General features: G+C 49.6%; 1 protein-coding gene across 2 annotated transcripts; it reads left to right on the top strand.

Annotated features, from left to right (window-relative positions):
• Window positions 1–905: 905 nt before the first annotated feature.
• VPS37B (VPS37B subunit of ESCRT-I) lies at window positions 906–27,330 on the top strand. 2 transcript variants are annotated; one of them, XM_027124947.1, is made up of 4 exons: window positions 906–1,067; window positions 22,026–22,197; window positions 24,300–24,382; window positions 25,052–27,330. In XM_027124947.1, the coding sequence occupies exons 1-4, from the start codon at window positions 957–959 to the stop codon at window positions 25,553–25,555; spliced, it is 870 nt and encodes a 289-aa protein (XP_026980748.1). In that variant the 5' UTR covers window positions 906–956; the 3' UTR covers window positions 25,556–27,330. The 2 variants fall into 2 exon arrangements, with proteins under 2 accessions (XP_026980748.1, XP_026980749.1); XM_027124948.1 differs by lacking the exon at window positions 906–1,067 and adding an exon at window positions 11,414–21,261 and having other exon boundaries at window positions 25,052–27,328.

Raw genomic sequence — 27,330 nt, 5'->3', positions numbered from 1 at the left:
TGGCAGATTCCAAAGCAGGTTAACAGTTCCCAGAACTCCTGGATCTCGAGAGGCTTCTAGATAGATGGGGAGATTGAGCAATGGCACCTGAAATCATGTTGTTTCTGAAAGAGCACAGCTTGGCCCACCTGGACGTCTAGGCACCTTCCTCTGAGTTGATGCAAAGGGGCCACTCACGTGGGTCCTTGCTCACCATGCTTCAGCCATACTGGTTTTCTGCCCTTCCTTGAATGTACCAAGCTAGTCCTGACTCAGGGCCTTTGCACATGCTGGTCTTGCTGCCTTGGGCTTCATACAGGAATGGTGGCTTGTTCTGCCCTTCTCATCCTTCAGGTCTCTTCAGATATCTTCTCTGAGAGGGCCATCTTCTACTACTCTCTCTAAAGGTATTCCTATTATTCTCTTATTTCAGCATTCATTTCCTTCTTTGTACACTCCTAATTTGTAACCATTTTACTTTTTTGTTTGCTTCCCCGTCTGTTAGCTCCATGTAAGCAGGGGTCCTTTTTATTTTATTCAGAACTGTATACCCAATTCCTAGTCCACACAGGAGGTCTCAACAAATATTTGTCAAATGAATCTAGGCATTTCTTTTCCTTGAGGAAAAGGCTCTTATGGCATCATGGCGCGCACTCCTGTGCCGCAGTGACATCATTACCGCTGCTCACTGGGTCACAAGCCCGTCCCCAGGTTCCTTTCCCTTCCCTTAGAAGCCCCCCTACCTTTCCTCAGACAACCCCCGCCCCTAACACGCCTCCCGCCAGGTGCCCAGACTGCTACGTCACGTCCGCCCGCCCGCGCGGTGATGACGTCACGGCCCAAGGGCTGGCGTCACGTGCCCCCCCGCTGGGGGCGGGCCTTCAGGTCGGTGCTTCCGGTCCGCGGAGCCTGGCGGCCAGAGCGGCGGCGGCGGCGGCGTCGGCGGCGGCGTCGGCGTCGGCAGCCGAAACGCGGGGATGGCGGGTGCCGGGAGCGAAGCCCGGTTCGCCGGGTTGTCGCTGGTGCAGCTCAACGAGCTGCTGGAGGACGAGGGGCAGCTGACAGAGATGGTGCAGAAGATGGAGGAGGTGAGCCGAGCGGGGGCTCGAGACGGCGGCGGCAGCGGCAGCGGCGGCGGCGGGGCCTCGAGGGGGACGCGCGGAGCCGGGGGCTGGCGGCGGGCTGGCGGCGGGCTGGAGGTGGCCCAAGGCGGAGGCGGTCGCGGTGCCTCAAGTTGGGTTGAGGGGACTGGGAGGAGAAATGGGGGGTGCTCTTGAGACGGGGTCGGGGGTGAGGGGACCGAGGCTGGGGCGGAGCTGGGAAAAACGTCCTGGGACGGGGCTTGCGGGGGCTGATGGGGTCCTGAGGCGGGGAGTGGAGCAGGGATTAGCCTGGAATGGGCATTTGGAGACGTGGATGACTGTGGCTAAGTCCGGTGGGGCGAGGAGGGAATTGGGGGTTCGAGACTGGGTTGGAGAGGGTAGAGGGGACGGTAGTTGAGGATTACGGGTGCCTGAGACTGGACTGAGGGGGGCGGGGGGGCGGGGGCTTGAGAGATACAGGGGGACTGAGGCAGTTATTGGCGTCTGAGAATAGGTTTTGAGGTGCTGAGTGGACTAGCTAGATAGAATCTTAGAAGAGGATTGGGGGTTCCAAGATGAGTTTGGGGGCCGAGGGTCTGTACCTAAGTCTGAGAGGTAGTTCTGAGATGGGGTTTTAGGGTTGGGCAGAGGTCTCCAGGGTTGGGAGACACGAGGCCACGGACTTAACCCAGTTAAGATTTGAGGTGTCCATGTATCTGAGGGATCCTGAGTGTCAGAGGGACCCTCCAGGGTCTGACTTCATTTGGAAGTGGCCTTAACAGCGTTATCCCAGGGGGCTCTTCTCCAGGGTTTTGTGGGAGGGGTCTGAGGGTGGCAGCAGGATGCCCTTTCTGATAAGAGTTGCCCCGTCCGTGGAAGAAGGGAATGTGGTAATTCTAGTAGGGTAGCTTTGCCCCACAGTGTCTTTCCTTGCTGGGGCCAAGGAGGATTCAATCAGAGCTGTTCTGGGGGAGGAGATAAACTGGAGGTCGGGGGCTGACAGCCAAGCCCCACCTCTTTGATAGTGGAAGGTCTGCCCAGTCTCTGGAAGGCATGCCACCGCTGTTTCCGGGTATCTCACTGCATCCCTTGCGGCGTGGTTTGTCCTCAGGGGTAACTGACTTCACTCTTGGCGTTTGCAATGTGCGCTTTCTTTTCTCCTTTTCTCCCAGGCCTTTTGAACTCTTTCCCTGAAAGTCCAGTTCTGTGAGTCTGGGTCCTCTCCAGGCAGGTGGACCCAGGCCGATCCAGCTCTCCCCAACCCATCTACCATTCCTACTCCTTTGTCTCTGAAGTCTGAGCCTTCCCACGCCTACAGGGCTGAGCTTCTCACCCAGAAGCCTGTGGGGGGGCTTTTGGCTTTCTTTCCGAAGAGGGAGTGATTGTTCAGCACTGAGCCAGCCCCTTTAAAAGGGGGCTTGTATGGAGGTTGCACATTCAAAATCACTGGAAAACCCTCAACAGATCATTGTCCTGAGCTACAGAGAGGCCACTGTAGTAAGATGGTATCAGTCTTTCCATTAATCCACCCCTTGTATTCCCGGGCTTTGTAACAACTTGGCACATACAACTTGCTCTGAGATGCAGTTTACCCTATTTATGGTCTCCATGTGGCGCTTTCCTTTTTAGAGAAGAATAAGTGACAAAATCCATCTTTCTTGACTGAATGAGAGTTTCATGTCTCCAAAGAAAGAAAATCTTTGCTTAGTTTCTCTGCTTTTCAGTTGCCAGGAGACCTTTTTGTTGATTGTCAGCAGGCATCTTTCTAGTTTAATAATAAAATGATAGGTATGTTTCTCTACTGGGTAACACTGCCTACAAGTTATTTTATTATATGTGACTATGCAGTTTCAGAACAGAGTACTGTAGTTATATTAGTAGAACATTAATAGAAGTAAACTGCTTTTTAGTGGAGGGAAGATTGTGGAGTCAGGTCATTCTGCTGACTCCGGCTCCACCTGTTTCCGCTACATGAGAAACTGGAGGTTACTATTTAAAGGGAAAGGCAAATTAATCTAGCAGGATTTTTTTTGGGGGGGGGTTAAAGGTGACCTTCATACCAGAGTATCCTATAGAAATACTGAGGACCAACTCCTCTTGATTAGACCACACCGTTAAGTTCAGTTACTCAGCAGGAGTTTGTTCTTCAGAGTGTACTGCTTTTAGAACAAGGAAACTGAACGTGAAGACCGAAATACCTTAGCCAGGCAGCTCACCTAGCCATGGTCACCCTTTGCAAGTCCTGTTACCCTGATCGTGTGTGGTGCGTTTCTGAAGGAACTGGTGTGATGTGAACAACCAAAATTCTGACCGTGGTAGTTTCACTCAGCTACTAATCTTGTGTGTTGGTTTATTTGGGGATGGCTGTGAGACACAGTAGAAGAAAATACTTTGTGAACTGTCCACTCTTGACCAAATGGCACATTTATGATCTGGTGTTAAAGAACATTCGGGCTCTGGAATCATACACTCCAGGCCAGACCTGGCCACTGCCCGGCTGTGTGACTGCAGGCAGGTCACCTCACCTCTGTGAGCCTCTGCTGGGGAAGGATATATGAAAATATTTATTTCTTAGAGTTGATGTGGGGATTATGTGAAAGAGTGCACGTCAAGTCCTTAACACGGCATACAGTTAGTGTTCAATAAAGAGTAATTGCAATTAGTAATTTGTAGTTCTCTTTCTAGAACGATTACTGACAATCACGCGTACAGCTCATCCTGACCAGTTATAGGGTCTTATCTCAAGAATCTATAAAGTGAATTTTTATTTGGTGTTAGCCTAAGAAACATTTACCTTTCTGTGGTCAAAAGGATTATGTGTCTCAGTAGGACTAGAATGAGACAGTACATGAACAGCGCTTGCACAGCGAAGAATCTCTTAACCCTGAACCAAAGGCTTTTTTTTTTTTTTTTTTTTTGGCCGAAGGAAGTGTTTTAAATTGTAGAGTAAGGCTTCTTCAAGCCTGAGGGGCTATTTTGTGGCGGCTGGGAAGTGTGGCTGGGTTTTGAAGGCATTCACTGTCAGGTTTAAGTACAGCTGTGCATTATGCTTCACTTACATTGTGTTAATTGTGGCATCTGAGCTTTAGTCCAGCTCGAGACTAAATTCAAATCATGCCGGAGCTGCAGACATTCTCATTTTCCCTGCCCGTGGGTTTCTCTTTTCCTGTTCCTCCTGTCTGTATGCAGTTCTCTAAATGCAGTACATCCCTAGTGGTTGTAGGTTCTTCCCTTGTGCTCTGGGCTGATGTTTGTTATGTACACGTTTTTATTTTTATTTAAAGTTATTTTTACATGGCAGTGGAATGTGCCTTTCTCTATCTGTCCACATTAACCCCGTTGGACTTGCAGGGCACTCCCTTAAAAGGAACTGTGGCTTAGGGGATTAGGCAGCTAAACCGGACCTCCTGGGTCATTGCTCCCCGTGTGCTTTCTGAGGAAATGCTGATTGGTTGGTGTTAACTAATGATTCACTAAGGATTCAAATTCAGGATCTTTGTTCCTGGGGCAAGTGAAACTGCCCACAGGCAAAAACTCTGAGGGTCTGAAAAATAGATTGTTTTGTGGAAAGTAAAGAGTCTGGTCTGGAAGAAGCTGTTTCCCTAAGGCGTGTTCTGGTGTGATTTGTGTGGGGCTGCGAAGCTACTGCGAATCACAATGGCTTATTGAAATGTACCGACCAGGGACTGCTTCCTCAAACAAGCTCTGAACACTGGTGGGACTGGTTTTTAGAAGCTAAGATTTAAAACCCTTTTGAGTGTCTGCTACTGGAGTTTGTTTCTGTTCCTATTGTACAATCATTATTGTATGTATAAAGGCTTCAACTTTTATGTTTAAAATTTCTCTTCCATGGACCTATGACTTTAACGCTTGTGTAAAAAATTACTAATGCCCCAGAATATTTTCTGAAATCCAGTATTATCTGACTTTTTAAAGAACCTGAGAGTTTTGTGACTTATTTTAAACTCTGCTTCCACTGTAAAGTGAGGCTGGTAACCATGCCTGCCTTCTAAGGTTCTTGTGAGGTGAAGTGGAAGAGCAGGTGAAGTCGGTAGAGGCTAGCGCCCTTTCTTTAAAGAGATTTTCTGAATTGTTAGTCTTAGGTGAAATCCGATCCCTTATTTCCTGTAGTTGTTGTCTCCTTCTTTTGTATTGATCAGAAGTGCAGTGGAGGTGGTACAGAACTGGCTTTTGATACCAGCAATGTGACCTTTGGCAAGTATTCAGTCTTTCCAGTTGCAGTTTCCTCACTGAAAATAAAGGGGATAATAGCAGTAGGCTACTCCGCAGGGTTGAGGGTTGTTGGGTGGACTAAGTGAGATAAGCCTTTAACATGCTTATCATAGGAACTTCCCTGGTGGCACAGTGGATAAGACTCCCCCTGCTCCCAATGCTGGGGGCCTGGGTTCCATCCCTGGTCAGGGAACTAGATCCCACATGCATGCCGCAACTAAGGAGCCCACGTGCTGCAACTAAGACCCAGTGCAACCAACCAGTGAAACAAATAAATAAATAAATCTTTTTTTTTTTTTAAAAAAAAGATGTTTATCATGGTACCTGGCACAGAGTGAACACTCATTAAATTGTTATTATTCAGTAGTATTGCCAAAAATAGAAGGCATATGTCCTTTCTGCCATTTCAAGAGATTCCATTTCGTTTAAATGCTGTGGAGCACCTACTGTGTGCGAGGCATTATAAAGGATAGAAGCATGAATAGCGTATAATCCCTATATTATAATTTAGGAAAGAAACCAAGTACACAGACATCAATACAAGAGAGAATAAGAGGTAGGGAGCTTCAGTTTGGGGAGACGAAAAAGATTATGGTGGCGATGATGGCGCAGCAATGTGAGTGTATGTAACGCTGCAGGAAACGTGCACTTAAAAATGGCTAAAGGGGTCAATTTCATGTTTTGTATATTTTACCACAGTTTTTTTGTTTTTGTTTTTTTAGAGAGAGAGAGAATAAGGAAAAGGCCACATGTGAATTGTAAATGACATTGAAGGTCAGATGAGAGGCTTCCTGGCTAGATTAGGTTCCTACTGCAAGAGATGGACTTTGATAGGCAAGTAAGATTTAAGAAAATAAATGATCAAATACAGTAATTCCTATACGAGGGTGTAGAATGATACAAGAAACATCTGTGTACCTGCAAGCGGCTTTGGAAGAAAACACGACCAAGCCAGAGAAGAGCCCTCTGTGCTCCATCCGGAACGTGATTCCCCACCCGCCAGGGAGCCACTGTCTTGAATTAGGTATTTATTTCTCTGAGTAGTATTTTGACAAAAGTGGGGGCCCACGAAGGAGTGACAGCCTGAGCACGGCACTGAGCAGGAAAGCACGGGACAGGTTTTAGGACTCGTTGAGTTACCAGATCAGATTTGCTAGTGCGAAGGGAAGTGATAGGAAATAAGGCTGGCGAGGCGGAGAGCCAGGTGAGAGCTCAATGGCGGTTCCTGTGGCAGCGCTGAGTTTCTGTGACTCTTTGGAGCAGAGCAGCAGTGCGATCAGAAGAGCACTTTAGGAAGAATATTTTGGCAGCAGGGGCTGGATTGGCATGGCGAGGTTCAGGAAGACCAGGTCAGAGGTGGAAACGGAAGGGCAGGTGAGAAGAGGTTAGGATTTGAGCTAGAGTTCTGGGAGGGGAGATGCAGACCAGCTGGTTGGACCCCTTCACACCATGGTGCCCTTGTGGAGCTGTCTCTCCCCCTCCCCTGCCCACCCAGGGACCCCATCAGCTTTGCCTTCCAAATGTTCTCCCCCCCTCAGTCCCAGACACACGGTCCCTTAGCCTCTTGGTATGCCTCCTCGGTGGAATTTGAGACACATTTTGTAAGTCCCTTGCTTCCCTGTGTCCCCGACTGGCCTGGGGGTTCCATTTTATCACGTTTATCTTTGTGTCTTTGGCACCTAGCACATGCCTGGCGCACAGGATGTGCCCAGTTAGTGCTCCTGAGTGAGTGGAGGTAGCTGGGCTTTGAGTGGAAGTGAGAGGGTGGGCCACAGCGAGGCTGGAGGAGGGAAGGGGGGGGTCCTTGAGACCGTGGTAGCCTGGGTGTGGGGGGCAAGCAGGGCAGTTATGTGACATCGTCCGACAGGCAGCTGAGTGCAGTTCTGGAGCTCAGGGGGATGCTTTGCTTAGACATACAAATTCGGGGGCTGACTTCGTCCAAGCACTTGTTGAAGTCAAGGAGAATATAGAAGTTTGAAAGGCCATGAGGAGTAATTGGGTTGGGAGAAGGAAAGAGGTGCCATGGAAGGACACGGGTCCGATGACTCGACTTTACAGGCAAGTTGACATCCTGTTGCAGTGCCTGTACCGTACAGATTAGTCAGGAGGAACCCAGAGACAGGCTGCACTGGTTGAGCCTCATTGTCATGTGCAGAATTGAGGTGCTCTTGAGCTAAGCCAGCCTCACTGTAGGTTTGGCTTCTGTCACAGTACTTGTAGCGGAATGTTGCTGTGGGGATCATGCCAGGTAGCAGTGCAGGGGTGTCTCTAACGACCTGTGCGTCAGCAGCGGCTCACAGATGTGATCGCTGAGGCTCAGAACATGCCGGGGCAAGAGTTCTAGCTGGTTTATTTCCTTCCTCAGCTGTGTGGGGTTTTCACATCCCATCATTATTCAGGAAAACCATCTTACGCAGTGGTACAAAGACAGAGGAAAGTTCTTTGTAGAGTTACTTCATAGGGAAGAGTGAAAATAGAGCAGTAGATGTAGTTTTGTTGTCAGTAGGTTACCTTGCAGTATGTCAGGGGAAAGCTTTTCAACGCATTTCTCATGGAATTGTGAGCAACGTTGTTCATTGTACCAAAGAGTGCATGTGAAGAGCAGATGTTTGAATAGTTGTTATATTACAAGCAGTGTCATAGTTAATAAAAGACTTGATTTGAAAGAAACATTATCTCCAGGGTTAGCTAATGGCACCTTGAGGTTATATTCATACCCATAGCCCAGGGCTGAGGTTGGCAGAGGAACAGTAAGTGCTAATTGGTGTTTGCCATCAGACAGCGGCTTTCATTAATTGAGCACAGCTGAGGTAGGGTAAGTTTATTCATTTACTCGACCTTTATGGAACACCTTGCTGGAACACCTTGCGTGTGGGGCGCGGTGTGGGGCGCGGGGTGTGAAACCGCCCAGCCACAGAGTTTTCATCTTTTAGGATCTCGCAGGCATGCAAAAGCCAGTTTCAGTGTATGCGTGAGGACACGCCCTAGCGGGAGGGAGACGTGGTGAACCTTTGCAGGGCTCAGGGAGATCCTTGGGAATGTTTCCTGGAGGAGATGACTCATGAGCTATGATTGGAAGGGTGAGTTAACCAGGTAATGAGGGAGAAGGGCTTCCAGGCATGGGGCTGGGCTGCATGAACAGAGGCACAGAGGAAAGAAGCAGAGATTGTGTGCACAGGAGTACTGCAGGGCTTGCTGGAGCGGCCAGGGCAGGGCGCGGGGGGAACGAGGCCGGAGAGGCGGGCAGAAACCAGACAGCCCCATGTTTCCTGAGAAAGCTTGGGCTTCACTCTCCAGTCAGAGGGAGCCACGGGGGGATTTTAAACCAGGGAGTGGTGTAGTCATACTTGGCGATTTATGTAGATGATTCAGGCAGCCAGGAGAGGATGGATTTGAGGGGGTAAGACCAGAAAGCGGGGAGATCAGTTAGAAGCTGAAAGAGGATTGAGAAAAAAGATTTTCAGGCAGCCAGACCCTTTGACTCGGAGGCTTACACCGGACTCATTGCACAGCCTGCTGAGTCTTGCTTTGCATGCAATTCAGATAACAACATGCTTGGTCCAATGGCTAATCTGTCAGTGGCAGATTTTTTAAAGGGTGTAGGGAAAAACTAATAGAGCCAATTACACCATCCAGAAATAAATGAAGCTGCACAGAAAATGTTAAGCATAGGATTTGGGTTGTTAGAAGACTTCGGACACGGATTAACCTTTCTAAATATTGGTTTCCTCATCTTTAAAAGGGGAGAATTAAAATACCGTCCTTATGAGACTTTGGAGGATTAAATAAGATAATGTTTGTAAACTGTGGAACACAGTGCGTGACCATGATAAATGCCAGTAAGTGACGCTGTGGCGGCTGTGAATGAAGTGGCTGAGGCTGGTTTAGGGTAGTGCTTCCCTAATTCTGGGATTGTTAATGGCGATTACAGAAAGAGGGCTCTGTGGGCAAGAAATCTGGGGAATCTGCCGAAATAAGAGGGGTTTTGTTTTGCTTTGCTTTGTTTGGTTTGGTTCTTACAGCTAGTGTGTGTTGTAGTATTTCCCACACTTACTCCATCGCAGAACTCAGTCTGGTGGGGCTAGGTTCCCTGGAGCACACTTGGGCAAATGCTTATTTAAGGACATAAAGGTATCCATCTGCTTCCATGGCCCAGCGATATTGGTTTATCATAGACCCACTGTAGTTACTTGATATTGATGATTCTGTCTCATCAGAGGCTGTCCTTTGTGCTTTCATGTACTCTGTTTAAGAAGGCAAGGAAGGAGACTTCCCTGGTGATGCAGTGGTTAAGAATCCGCCTGCCAATGCAGGGGACGCGGGTTTGAGCCCTGGTCTGGGAAGATCCCACATGCCTGCGCACCTAGAGCCTATGCTCCGCAACAAGAGAAGCCACAGCAATTAGAAGCCCAGGCACCGCAACTAGAGAAAGCCTGTGCACAGCAATGAAGACTCAGTGCAGCCAAAAATAAATTAATTAATTAGTTAAAAAAAAAAATAAAGCAAGGAAGTATATTTAAGATTTCTTAAAAAAAAAGATTTAAGATTTCTGATCCCAATTGATCAAACCTTTAAAAAATGACATTTTTAACATGTTTATTATAGAAAAATTTAAAAATACAACTGTAAAGAAGAAAAATATAATCACATGTAAGACCACCGCTCAGATAAACACTGTTGAACATTTTATACATTTTCTTTACGTGTTTTCTACCACTAGGATCATTCTGCATGTAGAGTTTTTGACTTGTTTTTAATCTAAATTTATGCTCTGGGCATTTTCTTATTTTTTGTCAGAAGATCCTTACATGACATGATTTTTAGTGGCTTATGGTATTTTATCATGTGGGTATGCCACAATTTATGTGACTAGTCCTTTATTACTGGATATTTAGGTACTGGGTTTTTTGGCTTTCATAAATTATATTGCGGTTAACATCTTTGAGCATAAATCTGTTAAAATATCAACACTTAATTTTTTTTGAAAATGAGTCAGTCTTAAGTATCTAGGCAATTATTTTAGTTAGAACATCTTATTCCCTACATCACTTATAATTGCAGTTTTTTTGTTGTGAAATTTAAGTAGAATAATTTAGAGTAACTCATTCTCCTTTGACTAATCCCTTTCTCTACCCACAGACTAAAAAAAAAAAAAAATCTCGTTATTAGAATAGCATTTTCTCATACTGAATAATTTCAGTCATGTGAGAGTAAACTTTTATCAAACTGAATTCTTGAGTCAGGTGTTGGAAAGTTCATGTCATGACGTATTTTAAATGTAAAAGCAAAATTGTCAAAAGATGTTGTCTTGATATACATCTGGGATCTACCTGGATAGGCATTTTCTTATCTGCACCTGTGTAAAGACTCTCCCAGAAAATTCTCATACATGCTTTTCTTGTAGTTTGTGGTGAAGAGGGGAAAACCCCAAAGCTCTCACTAAGCAAGTGAACGCTTTGGTTGGTTGTCTTGGCAAGAAACTACTAATAAGAAAAGCAAAGTTTAGAAATTCTGTCTTCTGTAGTCTGCTTTCTTTTGGGGAGGGGGGAGGGATCTGGATTTTTAAATTACGGTGGAAGCTATTAATTGACCTCCCTCTACTTAACTAAAGTGTTCCAGTAATTGGCATTCTCCATGCCCTTCATCAAATATAACGATTGATGCTCCCCCCCCCCCCCGCCGGCCAATCATGATTAGATGCCCGGGCATTTCTGCTCCCACGCCACAGTTGCGTGATTACCGAGAGTCAAGTGTGTTTTCTCTCAGACCTGTTCATTCTGATATATATTTTTTAAATTTTTGAAATTTATTTATTTATAATTTATTTATGGCTGCGTTGGGTCTTCGTTGCTGCGTGCAAGCTTTCTCTAGTTCCAGTGGGTGGGGGCTACTCTTCGTCGTGGTGTGCAGGCTTCTCGTTGCGATGGCTTCTCTTGTGTGGAGCACGGGCTCTAGGCGTGCGGGCTTTAGTAGTTGTGGCGCACGGGCTCAGTAGTTGTGGCTGACGGGCTCTAGAGCACAGGCTCAGTAGTTGTGGCGTACAGGCTAAGGTGCTCCGCGGCATGTGGGATATTCCCAGACTGGGGCTCGAACCCATGTCCCCTGCATTGGCAGGCAGATTCTTAACCACTGCGCCACCAGGGAAGTCCCTCATTCTGATTTTGTTACAGTAATTACATGATTTCATTAAGTACTATGGCAACCGAGGAACCGTGCGTGAAAAGAGAGAGTGAAAACTGTAAGCTGAGTGCTTTGGAAAGAGTTACTATAAGGTGATTCACTAGGGAAAAAAAGCTTGCTAGTATTCCAGAAGGATTCTGCTCTCATCTTGCTTGTCCAGTGTCTTCAGGTTCCCCACATGAGAGGGTGTGGTCTAGGCAAAGAACTTCTGGAAATCAAGCTAGTGGACCCTTTCTCTAAGAAAGGACCTTTGCTTTAAATGAAAAAAATGGATAGGTCTTTAAAATTCTATGTGTTTAGTGAGTTACTGCTTTAACCAAACTGCTCAGTTAACCAGCAGCTGACTGGTTCTGATTATATGAAGTGAGGGCTTCTCTGTGTCCTGGCTTACCTGCTGTGAGATTCTGATTCTGTAGGACTAGGCTGGGGCCAGGTGTGACAAGCCCCTTGCTTTTAGGAGATGAGGGACAGAGGCAGGTGACATCGTGTTCAGTTTGGGCCCCATCCTGCCTTCTGCTCCTCATCCCTTCTTCCACGCAGAGTCCCCAGGAGTTACAAGGCCAGTGATACTAGGAAGGTAACATTTATTATCCACACCACTATCCACACAAGTCCAGGAAGTGGGACAGATCTTGTTTTTTCTACCCCCCCCCCCGCCCCCGCACTGAATATTAGGAAATACGTCTTCTAGGAAAAAAAATAAAAATACAACGGAGCACCCTGGTATGTTGTGCCTGCCAGAAGTAGAAAACAATCAAATCCTGTGTAGCTGAGACCACTTCTTCCCTGGGGCGAGTCCGTTTATTTTCAAGCCTAGCTTTTTGCATTTCCTGTGGTCAGTTGCACTTACGGTGAATAACGTACTAATTTTTAAGATGGAGTCAGCTCCATATGGAAGGGATTGGTCGAGTGTCTGCTACTTTCTGAGGACAGCAAGTTTCTCTCAACAAGAAGGATTTTGATATCTGCGATCAGAAGTAGCAGTCTTTATTAATCTAATATGTTCTGTTGAGTGGTTGTTTCAGTGGAACGTTTGATAAGCAGCTGGCAAATTTACTTTCCCGAGTAGGCTGTAGCCTTGGAGATGGTTTCGCACAGCCCACGAGATTGTCGTATTTTAGAACAGTTTCATAATGTTCTACAGTTCTTTCACTGGATTTTTTGTATTTTCCTATCCTTAATTTTTTTAACATGTTAAACAGTCCAACTCAGCAACTGTTAAGTTTTCTCATAGAAACTCAGGGAACATTTGGATTGAATCAAGCCACACTGGGTTGTGTTTACAGGTCACCTCTGGGATATTATAGGCTTAGATTACAGACTCCACCTGAAAGCCCGCCTTCAAATGGAAGACTCTGGTGAAATAAGTGCATCACTGGGAAGGTCTTTTCACTGAATGGAAGATGAATTTGGGTTTTCTGATAACCTAACCTTTAGTATTAAAGCCCAAACTCAAATTGCATGTGACTTTGGTGAAATCTACTGTAAAATTAATTGGTGAGCTAGATCAGGTGTAGCACAACAAAAGGAAACGAGGTTAACCTGGCTGAATGCGTGCCAACCTTTTTATCACCTAATCCATAAGCCTGCTATGTTTAAAGTCTGAATGCAACCTGAACTTCTCTAGTGGAAAGTAAAAGGCTAAGATTTCTTTCATTCTGTATCTTTGTATTATATATAACTTTCTATTTAATTTTATTTGGAGAGGAAAGTATCAAAATCAAAATGAATCTCCCACCAAAAGGAACCAGTGTTTCTCTGAGAAGGACCCACCTGAGTTAGGGGCAGCAAATGTACAGATTGGTCTGGGACATCTTGTTTTACCAGAGAGCAGGGCAGCTGTCAAACCTCTGGGGTATGTCAGCCTGAGAGCCAGCTCAAAGTGTCTCCCACTGGCCACGGACAGTTTGAGCATTAGGAAGATTAATGACTACAGCTGATTAAAAATCTGTTACTTAATAATGACACCTCCAGAAAAAGCTTATTGGTCGTTTTTGGAGGTTGCTTGAGCACTAACTCAATCTTCTAAAAGTTGGCTTTAAAAGTGGAGGGGTGGCGAAATCAAACATTCATCCTGCTTTCCCTGTGTAAATTATTTCCGATACTCAAACAGACGAGGCAGAATGCTCAGAGGAATTCAAGCCAATACATACAAAAGATGAAATTAAAGAACTTTTAGTAAGTGTAGTTACAGCATTGTAGTTGAAGTTATGAAGTTCTTGCCCATTAAAGATACATATTAAAGTTTTTACGGGTGAAATGATATTATGCCGAGATTTGCTTTAAAATACTTCCCCCCCAAAAGTGGGGCGTACAGAAGAAACAAGACTGGCAAATGTCGCTAATGGCTGAACCTGGGAGAAGGGCGCACGGGGATTCATTATACTTACCTCTGCTTTTGCTTTGTGTTTGAAATATCCTAATAAAAGGGTAAATGAGAGGCATAAATAGAAATGAAATTTAGGTGATTACTGGAACTTGAAAATAGAGAAGTGGTGGTAGACTGGGTTTTGTGTAGTGTAGGGTAGGTTCTGTGGCATAATTCGTGGTGTAATCCTGTAGAAAACATGCCTGGAGACAGAATGCCCTAACTCTTAATGTCATACCTCTGGAGTTACTTCCTGGCACTTGTGACTTTGGTAATCTCTTAAACCTCCCTAAGATTGCATTTCCTTTTTCCTGAGTAAAATGGGGACAAATCTGTCTCACCCTCGCTGAGAGGATTAAGGAGATATAACGCGTGAAGGGACGGTGGCACAGTGCCAAGCACACGGTGAGAACTCAAGAAATGTTCACAGATATTGTTGAACTGTGTCAGGTGCTGGCGAGAGTGAAGCTGTCACGTCACCACAAGTTGTCTTACTTAAATCTTTTAAGTTCGCATCTGTTTGATTTTTTTTTTCCCCTGAACCTTTCTTTTTAAACTTTTCATTTTATATTGGGTATAGCTGATTAACAATGTTGATAATTTCAGGTGTACAGCAGAGGGAGTCAGCCGTACGTATACATGTGTCCTCCTCCCCTGAGCCTTTTCTTGGAATAGCAAATGCAGTCAGGGCTACAGGCTGCAGTACAGGGTGAATGGCGCCCTCTGGAGTTAGGCCCTGTGAGCTGAACACCGCCCGTCTCTGTGGCGGTCTTGACGCGGAGACATATGCTCAGGAGGACAGACTGTGTTCTGGTTGTTGTTCCCCCAGAGCCTGGCACGTAATGGTGCTTCTTAAGTATTTCTTGAATGAATGAATGAAACGCGCAAGCCGCTGTGTTGGAGCACGTTGCGGTGGCTGTTATGAGCCATACATAGTCTAGGTGCTGGAGTTCATGAGTGACTTAAAAAAAAAAAAAAGATGTGTAAAGTATTGTGGCTTCCAGGCCATCACAATCATAAACATTACTCCCACATTCTACCCGCCTCTAATGAGTCTCCACATGTGTGTTGCATGTCTGATGTCTACGCGGTAATGGGTAGTTTCGCTTTGGAGCAATCACTGTCATAATCTTAATTTTTTCCCTTTATGCTTTTTTTCCAAACTGTGATCACTCCTGTGGTAAAGTAGGGGTGCAGATAGTTTCACCTGGTTGGTTGTAATAACGAGCATTCATCTGTGATGTTACTGTTTAAAAATTTATTATAAACATTCAAAGAAGCTAATCTTCAGAGCAGCTTAGCAAGGTTTTAACAACTGGCAGGTGTGGCCTGAGGCCCAGCAATCAGGAGTCCTCCGGATTGAGGTGGACACAGACTTAGCAGCATGGGTACTGTGCTGGGTTCTGGGTATCGGGGAGTGAACAGGGCTCAGTTTTCCTCTTAAGGGGCCTGATGTTCTCATCAGAAGGGTGAGCGTGAACTCAGACGTCGTTGTACTTCCTGGGAAAAGCCATTCCAGTTCTGTCCGTCAGGCCTTTGGCGAGACAGGGCACTCAGACCCCCCCAGGGCTGGTGCAGAACGGGCCACAGGTGTGCACTTCTCAGCCTCAGGCCTGAGGGATGGGGCTGGGTGTGGAGAACGAGAGAGGGGGCTGCTTTTGATTGGGGTGGGGGGTTTGGTCACCTACAGCGACCCCAGAGGAAGGGGACCCAGAGAACCCCCTCCTCATTTCACTCTCGTCCCACCCGCAGTCCCCATCGCTGAATCCAGCTAGAACCAGAAGGCAAGGGGCCTAAGTGGTGGATGTGGTTCAGCCAGTTGGCCCCTGGGGCACAGAGCAGGATGGAGAGTGGATCTCAAGGAGAGGTGGAAGATTCCAGCCCTGGATTAAGTCCTCTGGTTGCCATAACACATTACACAACTTGGTGGCTTAAAACGAGACAAATTTATTTTCTCACAATCCGGGGGACCAGAAGTCCTAAATCAGGGGTGTCCATGCTCCCTCCGGAGACTCTAGGAGAGAATCCGTTGCTTGCCTCTTCCAGCTTCTGGTGTTGCTGGCCTCCTTGGCTTGTGACCGTATCACTCCATTCCCTGCCTCTGTCTTCACATGACTTTCTCCTCTATGTGTTCTCCTCTGTGTGTCTTGTATAAACCCACTTGCCATTGGATTTAGGACGACCCAGGTAATCTAGGATGACCTTTGTCTTCTTTAACTTAATTACATCTGCAAAGAGTCTTTCCCCAGATAAGGTCACATTCCCAGGTTCCAGGGATTAGAATGTGGACATTTCTTTTGGGGAGCCACTGTTCAGCCCACTACAAGCAGCCGTCACTCTCGCAGGAGAGTTAAAACGCCATTGTGATACAGTGATAGCTGTTGGTGTGACTTTGTTTAATTTGTCTTCAGTCGAGGGGCACTCCGCGAGGGCAGGGTCCGGCCTGCCTCGTTCGCCCCTGTGTCCATCGCCAGCCCTGCCCAGGGTCAGCGCGTAACAGTGCCTCAGAAAATCATTTTTTGGATGAATGAATAAACTGATGAACGGACAAGCACCGTGAACTACAATACGGAGTAAAACCAGGGGTGTGCTCTGTGAGGCCACGAAAAAGAGCTCAGATGTCACTGTGTGCTGAAGGAAAGCCAGTTCAGTTATATCAGTTGGGTCTCTGGCGCAACAGGGGGCGCTCAGCTTGGGGGAGTCGAGGGGCGTTTAGTAAAGGTGTTCTTTACAAGGAGATGGTGGGTGTAGACCCCTCAGGGCTGGTGCAGTTCAGCTTCGAGCTGAACGCTTACAGGGATGGATGGAGCGGTGAATTGTGCCTCAGAGAGCACCCGGCGATCAGGGAGTGAGAGCGTGTGTAGCTTTCCGTGCGGCTCTCGGAGTCGAAAAAGGCCCAGAGCCACAGCCAGGGCAGGGCCTTGAGGAGGGGCGTATAAGCAGGGGCTCGAGCAAAGTTGTTGGTGAGGAGTGTTTTATCTACCAGACGGAATGTTTACTTGTTAAATAAAATGGGATCCTTTACTTTGTACAAATACTAGGCCTCTTAGCATCGCAGTAGGTGAGAGGGCAAACCCGTGTTTTTTTGGTTTGTTTTGTTTTTGGGCTGCATCTCGTGGCATGCGGGGATCTAATTCCCTGAGCTGGGATCGAACCTGTGCCCCCTGCAATGGAAGCGCAGAGTCTTAACCACTGGACTGCCAGGGACATCCTCCAAACCTGTGTTTTTATCTTAGTTCCCGTGTCCTTACTGGGTTTTGAGCATTTAAAGAACTTCAGTACGATCAAGAATTTCCATCTATTTTGTTGAAATTTGCTCACATAATCCAATAATGTCATTTACTTTGTTATGATAAGGATTATATTATAGTGTAAAGGGGGAGTAAGGGACTACTCTGAGTATTTTCCCATAAAAGATTTAGCTTGGAAACATAGGCAGATTTGCCCATTGTAGTGTTTATAGGAAGGCACAGTTATAATTATAGTTGAAGGGGCAGACAGGCCAGCTTAAATCAGAACTTCACATTGTGGAAGCATCTGGTTTGGAAAACATCCACTGCAGACCCAAACCTTGACCCAGCTCTGGACAGTGGGGTGCAGGCAGGCCCCCGTCCTGGCCCCGAGTGCCTCTCAATTGTAACCACTGCGTGTGTCATGCAGAGGGGAGTTTATGTCTGTTTTCCTCCTCACCAACTTTATTTTCTTCCACACTCCCCCAACCCAAATAATGACCTGTGCATTTGAGGTAGAATGTACATTCTGTGAAAATGTCATACAGTGATGTAAGCCTCCCACTCTGCCTGGACCAGTATATGTAAAAGACCTTGGTTTTTTGTTTGTTGTAAACAAAGGCAGCTTATCTCCCTAGAGCCTCTGCCCTTCTGGTTCTACTAATACCTAACAGGTTTTTTTTTAAATTAAAACATAATTACTTTCTATAAATTTATACATGCTTATTATAAATGATTCAAACACTATACACAAGTAGAAAGAGGAAAGTAAAAAAAAAAGTCGCACCACTGAGAGGTTGCTGTTAGCTTTGGGTGACCATCCATTGAGACAGCCCTGCTCACGGATGGACAGATGGGCAGAAGTCACTGTATAAATGGATCTTACTGTAAATGGTGCTGTCACACGTCTCAGTTTTCTTTGATTTTGAACAGAAAAGGAAACTGAAGTGAAACTGAGTACATTTATAAAAATGTTTCATTACCACAGTTTATTTCCTGAAAAGATTTCTCTGTGGTTAAGAAAAAGAATCATGAGAAACCATCAAGAGGCTGGGACCCAGTTTTCAATTTCAGGGCGTATGGCTCCGCACGCGGCCTCCTCTCGCACGGGTCCTCGGATCAGGAGGATGGGGGCTGGAGAGTCAGACTGCACGTCATCCAGGGTGGCTGCCACTTAGGCCTTGCTGAGTGTGGTGTGCAGGGTCCCCCCGAGTCCTTTGCAAACGACAGAACAAGTCTGGCTGCTTCCTCCCAGTTTTCCTCAACTGGGATGATGAAAAGGAATGTTGGGGAGGAAGGTCTTTCTCTAATGCAGCATCAAAGGCGTGTTTGGGCACCGATGCTTGTGCTGGAAGAGCTTTATCAGAGGCTTTTCCCCACTTCAGCCTACGCCCTGGCCACCGCTCCCGCCACCACTGTCTCCACTGTCCACCTGGAGAGGGTGCGGGTGTGCCCTGGGTGGCCACTGAGAATTTCCTGATAGTCTTGTAAAAACATCTGAGCACCCGGGGATAGAAAGAGCACAGCCAGCGTGACGGTCGTCTGCATTGGTTGGAATTTTATTTTGCCTCTGCATTTGGCGCATGACATGTTGTAGGAGAAGTGATTCTGACCTGACTTGGACCCCAGGAGAATAAACTTTATTCGTAGATATATTTTAGGGTGGAACTGTGAGGCAAGGATCACCTGGGGGCTTTGAAGACACTCTCTAGGCCTGGGTCCCCTCCTAGAGAACTGGGCTCATCTGGGGCTGGTCTGGGCCTGGGGAACTTGTCAGTGCCCCCTTGCCTTCAGGTAGTTCAGCTGATGCTGAGAACCCCCGTGGTAGGCTGGCACTTGGCGGTGCTAGGATGGTGTACTTCCCTCACGCGATGCCTTTCCAGTGGCCCCTCGGGACCCCTGTGCTTGTGGTCTGCCTGCGCTGAAGACTTGGGGAAACTCCTGATCGGATGGCCCTTAGATCCAGGACGAGTGAGACCCTCCACCACAGTCCCTAAGGGTTCCTCTATTACGGGAGCCCGTCTGTTGCATAAAGGATTTGGGGCATTTGTTGCTTGGCAAGCACAGCTCATGGTTTTTTTCTTTTTGACTCTGCGTTTTGTTACCCACCTAGCTTGCCAGATCCAGCCTCAAGTGACTGGCTTCTTAGGGGCTGAGAGGGCCTCTCTGATTGATTCCGCAGATCCTTGCTGAGTGGCTGCTGTGTGCTGGCTGTTTGGCACACCACAGATGACGGGATACCCAAAGGGGGGTAACAGTGAGCGGGCGCACAAACGTAGTGCTCACTGGTTGCCATTGGTGGCAGGAAGGAAACAGGTGCTGTGACAGAGGGCGGCTGCTGGCTTAGCGAGGACGGCCAGGGAGGCCTCTGCAGACAGGGCGCTCAGCTGGGACCGGGCAGTGAGGCGGAGCCGGGGGCCTGCTCAGGGAGAGCTTGGCTGGTTCTCAGAACTGCCGGGCCGGGGCGAGTGAGGACCAGGTCACCCCAGGGCTCAGAGGTCAGGGCCTGACGAGTTCGGCTCCATTTTCGCTGATTCTCAGTTTAAGAATAGGAGGGTGCCTGTTCCTCTCAGTTCTCTGGGCCTCACTCAGGGCCTGACAAATCACAGTTGCTCGGTAAGTGTTTATTGAACACAGAACTGATTGAGTCAGAATGATGGCATGCACGGGGCAGTGGGTCCTGACGGTGGCCTTGAATACCTGCCCCTTCCCGTCCATCAGATGAGACCAGTCGGAGCAAAAGATCTCATCAATAGTCTGTCTTATTTATTTATAATTAAAGTTTAAATTTTGAGATAATTGTAGATTCACATGCAGCTGTAAGAAATAACACAGAGATCCCGTGGAGCCTTCACCCGGGTTCCCCCACTGACAACATCTTGCAAAATTCGAGTCCACTCCCAAGCCAGAATTTTGACACAGATATGGTCAGAGCAGGGCACCGTGGCCACGAGGAGCCTTCCTGTCGCCTCGTACAGTCACTTCCCTACCCCCAACCACGAATCCATCTCCATTTCTGTAGTTTTGTCCTTTCAAGAATGTCGTATACACAGAATCTTGGAGGCTGTGACCCTCTGGGCGGGTTTGTTTCTTTCGCGTAGCCTGTCCCCTGGATCTCCGTCCAAGTTGCACGTGTCTCAGTAGCCCATTCTTTCTTAGGTCTGTGCTCTGCTCACGGTGTGGGTGTGGTACTGCATTTAGCCGTTCACCTGCTGAAGGACACCTGGGTGGCTTCAAGCTTTTGATCACACAGAAGGCCGTTCTGAACATTCACGTGCAGGCTTTTGTGTGAACATAAACTTTCATTTCTCTGGAATAAATGCCCAGGTGTACAATTTCTGGATGGTAAGGTAGTTACCTGTTTTGTTTTAAAAGAAATTGCTGCGCTGTTTTCCAGGGTGGCTGTGCACTGGTTGGCTTGCATGTTCCCTTAAATGGCTTCATCGAAGGAAAGGCTCTTCTGCAGGACCTCTGGATGCAATGTACCTGGAGGCCGAGCTGCTGTGGGTAGGGCTTGGGGCGGTGCTGGGAGCCCCCCAGGACCCCTCCACAGTCTGCAGGACCAGGAGCCCAGTTAAACTAGGTCCTTCCAGCCCTCACAGTCCTTGCTGGCTGAAAGCAGCAGTGAGAGAGGGGAGAGTGTTTCCGCCGTGCTAGTTTGATAGTATTGAGCTAGAGGCTGCATTTTCTGTTTGAACTTAAATTTTGCTTTACCCTGAGCCTAATCTTGAGGGCCCTGCCCTGTGGGCCGTGCGAGAGATGCAGACTGTGTGTCTGCTGAGGAGAGGAGCCCCCCACTCGGTGGTCAGGGCCTCCTGCTAGAGACCTGCATCTAAGGCTCTTTCTTTGTTCTCACACGTGTGTGTGTGTGCGCGCGTGTGCGTGCACGCGTGCTGGGAATTGTGCGCTAGCGCCAAAGGGTATGGCTGGAGGGGGAGGGGTTGAAGCGGAGGCAGCAAGGCCAGGAACCTACAGTCAGACGAGCAAGAGGAAGGAAGTAGCAGCGAAAATAGCCTGGGTGGGGCGGGGTGTAGAAAATATCAAGGGGAGGGCAGGATGGCTGGTGTGGGGCTGACGGAGACCTTTGGAGAGAAACGGGGGCAAATAAGACTTCAAGTCCAGAAAGCGAGGTGGCTGCAGGCCGTGGAGGAGCCCCTCAGCAGCAAGTGGAAAGGGGGCTGAACTAGAAGTAAGACACGTTGGTATTTTTGCTTTTTTATTCAATGTACTTCTGGTTACGTTTCATTAGGACTTCCTCACCTTTTCTCAGACCTCGCATTAACCCCTCTCACCCCTGAGGTCCAGGCGGGCTTCTCCACCCACACGTGACCTGTCACCCCCAGAAGCACAGGACCCCTGTTGGGCAGATAAATCCCCGCCCCCAGCTTTGGATCAGCGGTGCTGATGGACCAGCGGTCAGGAGCTGGGGAGGCTCAGGCCTCTGCTCAGACGTGAAGAGCTGGTGTTGGGCGTAGGGACAGAGTAGAACAGGGCCCCTGAGTGGATTCCTTCCCAGGGTCTCGGGCTCTCGCGTTTGATCTCAAAGCCTGATGACTAAGCCTGAATTGACACCATGCCAACTGGCCGTCCTCTGATAAAAAGTGATTCTTTCACTTCTCTGGAACAGCAGCAACTCGTTTTGGAAAACTCTAGCTCTAAATCTTTAGAGCCGTTCGCTCCTAAGAGCACAATGGCAGTGGTAAGGAATTCCGGTCACAGCACAGCTCCTGGGGTAAAAGCTTCAGCAGGTCCTGGGACAAAGCCCGTCCTGCAGGCCTGAAGGAGAGGAAGTGGTCTCGCTCTTTAAGAACGGGAGCAGCGTCCAAACTAGAAATCGGGGCTGGCGTTGGGGTGGGGGCAGCTGCCCAGCCAAACAGAAGCTGCTGCGGTGGCCCCGGGGGTGGGGCTTGGGGCTCACACGCTGGTTCTCATCACCCTGTATGGTCTTTGCAGACGCAGAATGTTCAGCTTAACAAAGAAATGACGCTGGCCAGCAACCGGAGCCTGGCAGAAGGAAACCTTCTCTACCAGCCCCAGCTGGACTCTCTGAAAGCACGTTTGACCCAAAAATACCAGGAACTCCAGGTGCTCTTTGAAGCCTATCAGATAAAAAAGACCAAATTAGGTAACTCTTTTAGGGTGATCTTTCAAGAATAAAGAGCTGAGGGAAGGTTGCATTTCCAAGCTGTTGCACTAACCAGGAAAGAAGTGTTACTGTGGGGCAATTTCAGATTAAGGCAGTCACTACTGCTGTGAAAAAATAGTTTATATATAGGATTGTGTCAGTAATTTAGAAGAATAGACTTGACTACTTTTTTTTTTTTTTTTTTTTTTTTCGGTGCGCGGGCCTCTCTCTGTTGTGGCCTCCCGTTGCGGAGCACAGGCTCCGGACGCGCAGGCTCAGCGGCCATGGCTTACGGGCCCAGCCGCTTCGCGGCATGTGGGATCTTCCCGGATCGGGGCACGAACCCGCGTCCCCTGCATCGGCAGGCGGACTCTCAACCACTGCGCCACCAGGGAAGCCCTTGACTACTTTTTAAACAAGACTCTACCTTTTCCAAACAGTATAGAAAAAAGGCAATTTTTCTGAATTATGATATACAACGAATGCTTTATCCTTGAAGTTAGGCCCTCACAGTTAATGTTGAAAAACATTCATCACTGGAATACTTTATTTTAATGTCACACTTTACTTTGCAGCCATTATGAAGTGACGCAGGCATTGACTATTGTTGAAGCCTGAGTGCATTGGGGGTAGCTTTCAAGGAAACTGAGATTAAGAGAAGGTTAAAAGGGGAGTTCCCTGGTGGTCCAGTTGTTAGGACTCAGTGCTTTCACTGCCGTGGCCCTGGGTTCAATCCCTGATCAGAGAACTAAGATCTCACAAGCCGAGGGGCACAGCCCAAAAAAAAAAAAAAGGAGAGAGAAGGTTAAAAAATCACCCCCTTCAGTGAAGTGTACAGTGACGTCCGATACCATGATTCCTGTATCTGTGTAACTGCAGTAAAAATGCACTGTAACACACCCGACCAGAATGAGTAAAGGTGAAAAGACTGGCAACACCAGTGCTGGTGGGGATGCGCGGTTCTTCCATTGCTGGGAGGAGTGAGAATTGGAGAAGCTGTTAGCACCTGCTACAGTGAAAAGTAGGCATGCTCTATGATTCAGCAGTTCCACTGCTGGGTGTCTCCCCAACAGAAGCGAACGTTCACTCATGTCTATCAAAAGATGCACACAACGGGCTTCCCTGGTGGCGTAGTGGTTGAGAGTCCGCCTGCTGATGCAGGGGACACGGGTTCGTGACCCGGTCCGGGAAGATCCCACATGCCGCGGAGCGGCTAGGCCTGTGAGCCACGGCCGCTGAGCCTGCATGTCCGGAGCCTGTGCTCCGCAATGGGAGAGGCCACAACAGTGAGAGGCCCGCATACCACACACACACACACACACACACACACACACACACAAAAAAGATGCACACAAGAATGTTCGTTATAGCTTGCCTTGTGAGAGCCAAATTTGGAAACAGTCTAAGTGTCCATGTACAGAATGGTGGGTAGGTTGTGACACTTACACAACTTTCAGTGCCACAAAGCGCGGAAAGAAATGAACTGCCGGTTCATGCAGCAACACGGATGGTCTCGGAGACATGGTATTGAGCGGAAGAGGCCAGCACAGAGCACATACTGTGTGGTTCCACTTGTGTGAAGTTCAGAAGCAGGCAGGACTCTTGGGTAGTGGAGGGCACTCTGGGAGTGGCCTGGGGAGCCTTTGCAAACACTCTGTATCCCAGGCTGGGTCATGGTGGTTGGGTTTGTCTATGTAAACACATATATACATATATATGTAAAAATTCAGGTGGTGCACCTAAGATGTGTATACTTTATGTATTTATGTAAATTATCACTCAGAACTCCAAAGGAAATAAATTGTAGGGTTAATTGCAGGGTTAGGTTGCAAGGTTGGGTCACACGTTCAGTAATCGCCCCTGTATTGTGAGGCGGGAGGGTGACGCCGGCTGCAGTTACGGCCTTTCCTCTCAGCTTCCTGGAAAGTCAGCTCAGTAGGTGTGACCCTCCTGTCGCCTGTCCAGCGAAAGTACACTCTTTCTTCGAAAGGGAAGTGGGGAGGAGACTGGGGGAGCGTGTCGTCCTGAGGGGCCGGGGGTCATGGTGGTTTCTGAGGGTGTGCCCGTGCCCCTCACGCTCTCGTGCCTCCTGCTTCTTCCAGATAAACAGTCCAGCAGCGCTTCCTTGGAGACCCTGTTAGCACTTCTGCAGGCGGAAGGGGCCAAGATCGAGGAGGACACCGAGGTAAATCCAGCCAGCCCAGCGGGACGCCCCAGGGCAGTTACCTGGGCCTGGGCCCAGTTCCCCCAGGGCCAGGCGTGCCGGCTGCGCGGAGTGGGCAGGAGTGGGCAGCCCAGCCGGTGGGCTGGGGAGAGCGCCAGCCTGGGGGCCAGGGAGGCAGTGGGGGCGGTCTGGTCCTCAGGTGAGGGGTGCACGCTACACTGTGAATCGGCGCCCGTCCCGTCTGCGTCAGCTGGCCGGGCAGAGCCTGTGGGCACGACCAGCTGAGCACCCGAGGCTTAAGCCTCGCTGAGCCATAAGGAAATGAGTCAGGGTCCAAAGTTGTGTGGTTGTAGCCTCTCCGGACTAGGCCGAGTGCTCTGAGGAACCGTCGGGCGGGGTGGCCCTCGTTGGTGCGAGCGAGTTTCTGTCCTGCTGACCGTGTGGGGCTGGCAGGGTGCAGCCAGTGGAGGGAGGGAAACGCTGGTCTCGGCCGGGGGCTTAGCAGCTCGGGCCCCTCACCTTAAGGCGGGCTCTCCCCAGGGCCCGCTGCCTGTCCGGCAGGTGGGACCAGCACCTCTCTTCCCGCTCGCTCGGCCCGGGTGGGGCACCAGGAGCGGCCGGGGACAGGGAAGGGATGGGTGTCCTCACGGCTGACCTGCCCCGTGAACCGGGTTTCTCCTGCTCCTCCAGAACATGGCAGAGAAGTTTCTCGATGGAGAGCTTCCCCTGGACTCCTTCATTGATGTCTATCAGAGCAAGCGGAAACTGGCCCACATGCGAAGGGTTAAAATCGAGAAGCTCCAGGAGATGGTGCTGAAGGGGCAGAGACTTCCACAGGGCCTGCCACCGGCCCCGCTGCCCCCCAGGGTGCCCGAGCCAGCGCCCACTGCCCCCCTGCCCTACCCCTCCCCGGAGGCCAGCGGGCCCCCCTCCGCGGTGCCTCGGCGCATCCCTCCCCCACCGCCCCTGGTGCCTGCGGGACGCTTAGCCACGCCGTTCGCCGCTGCCCTGAGCTCAGGACAGGGCCCCCCGCACCCAGTGGCGCAGTGCCCACCGCTGCCCCCGCGCGGGGGCCTCCCCGCACAGCAGGGCTTCTCCCTGCAGCAGTTTGTGTTGCCACCGTACCCGCCGGCGCTGCCCCAGAGACCCCCGCCCCGGCTGCCTCCGCACCAGCCAGGCTTCATCCTCCAGTGAGCGGCCCTCGTCCTCCCCGTGAGACTCCCTCGCCGGCGCCTGCTGGCCGGGTCCGCGCACGCAGATGGAGGCCGTGAGCACCGGCTGCTCTGCCAGGGGCTCTGGTGCTCGGGCCAGGGCGTCCATCTGGTTGTAGAGCCGTAGGTCAGTGGTAAGCACACGTAGAACCCTGGTTGTGGACACCTAGGCGGTTGTGCGCTGGGCCTCAGCCGGGCATCCCGTGGTCGCGCTGGTTTGTGTTCTCGGTATGATTCCTCAGTCTGGCGTTGAATTTGTGAGTTTGGGGAAAGTCGTCGTCTCCCCCCCCCCCCCCCCCCGCCTCCGTTCCCACGTAGGATCGTGGTCCTCCCGTTGCAGCTTTATTTAATAAGCATGGTTCATTATTTCTGCTTTATTTTCAAGACAGTTCTGTGGGTCCCAGCCCACTGCCCACCGCGGCCTCTGGTGGGGGCCGGTCGGGTGGGCCAGCCCGGAAGGTGCTTCCTGAACCCATGTGGGGCGGGCAGTCCTCAGAGTCCCTCCCTCCCCCGAGCCTGGATGCTTCAAAGCCACCCTCAGAGTTTGCACTCGGCCCCCTGCCACGTCCAGGGGCCGGGCGAGCTGCGGCGGGTGAGGAGGTGGCCGGGAGCTGAACTTGGCACAGCAGATGACGGCCCCAGCTCCTCCTCTGCCTCCGCCTCGAGCCAGCCCGAGGCTCTCTATGAAGAAGTACTCCTCCAATATTTTTACTATGTGTGTGATTTTCCTGTTTTATATTGGGAAAGAAAACTTTTTTGACACTCATAAGACCATTCAGGGAAACTTTATGAAAAATGCACATACTGTTCTGAGCAGGTTGAGAGTGCAGATGAAGTGAACGCAGTTTCCTTTCTTGCAAGCAGTGCACGGTCGCCCCCGCGGGGCCCGTGCTGTGCCTTAGCTTACCTGGTGCCAGGAGTGGCCGGACAGGCGCTGGGGCGGCGTCACCGGCCGCTGCTGCCCCGGCTCTGCGTTCCGGGAGGGGCTTGTCTGCGTTCCTTGTTGTGTTGCAGGTGGAAGAAAAGCCCACCCGCCTTGAACCAGAATGCCCTTAGCCAATATTCTCTGCCTCTGGCTGGGCCTTGGGGCAGGGGTGTGACAGAGGGATGCCAGCAGCATCTCAGCTCAGTCTGGAGAAAGCCTGCCCCTCAGTGTTAGGGAGGTACCAACAATCTCCGATGCTCTGGCAACACCCCGGGCTGTGCCTGCCCCCTGGGTTCTCATCCGCACGTGCCACGTGTGCCGGATTCCCAGGGCCCCAGGCGGGGCTGGGGGTAGCGTTGCCGCCCACCTGTTGACCAAAAAAGGCCCGTGTGCTCAGTTGTGGAACTCCTGACTCTGGCCTGTGACTCCCCAACTGGCTGCTGCCCAGGTGACAGAATCCAGGCAGAGCTCAAATGGGGTCTGTCCCGGCAGGCCCTGGGCGAGGCCACCAACCTTTGTCCTCAGTTACTGTACATTTCTACTCCTGGACTTGAACTCCTGCTGTATTGTAACTGTTTTTAAAGAGAACAGCTGTATAGGACGATTTACTGCCCTGCCAATCAGGTGGGCCTGTTAACGCCTGTGTCTCTCGAGAGTGGTGCCACCCAGCCCTTACCTCTGCCGCCTGCAAGGGGCGCAGCCAAACGTGTGCGCTCGGTGTTGATGTGGGGGAGGGGCCGCCAGGCTGGCCTTGCCGTCTCCAGGGCCACATCTGAACTGTGCTTGTAAAGCTGTTAAGACCCCTTTTAATAAATAGAGAATTGTTAATAACG

The sequence above is a fragment of the Aethalodelphis obliquidens genome, unplaced genomic scaffold (genome assembly GCF_003676395.1).
Source record: "Aethalodelphis obliquidens isolate GAN/ISIS:26980383/991018 unplaced genomic scaffold, ASM367639v1 scaffold28, whole genome shotgun sequence".
Lineage (NCBI taxonomy): Eukaryota > Metazoa > Chordata > Mammalia > Artiodactyla > Delphinidae > Aethalodelphis > Aethalodelphis obliquidens.
The sequence above is the reverse complement of the archived record's forward strand: the minus strand, read 5'-3'. Positions and strand labels throughout refer to the sequence as shown.

Bases quoted from the DNA above. Each gene is read 5' to 3' on its own strand.
- VPS37B (XM_027124947.1), top strand. From the start codon at position 957: ATGGCGGGTGCCGGGAGCGAAGCCCGGTTCGCCGGGTTGTCGCTGGTG. The intron at 22,198-24,299 runs GTAACTCTTTTA...TGCTTCTTCCAG, and splicing joins GATAAAAAAGACCAAATTAG to ATAAACAGTCCAGCAGCGCT. The intron at 24,383-25,051 runs GTAAATCCAGCC...CTGCTCCTCCAG, and splicing joins AGATCGAGGAGGACACCGAG to AACATGGCAGAGAAGTTTCT.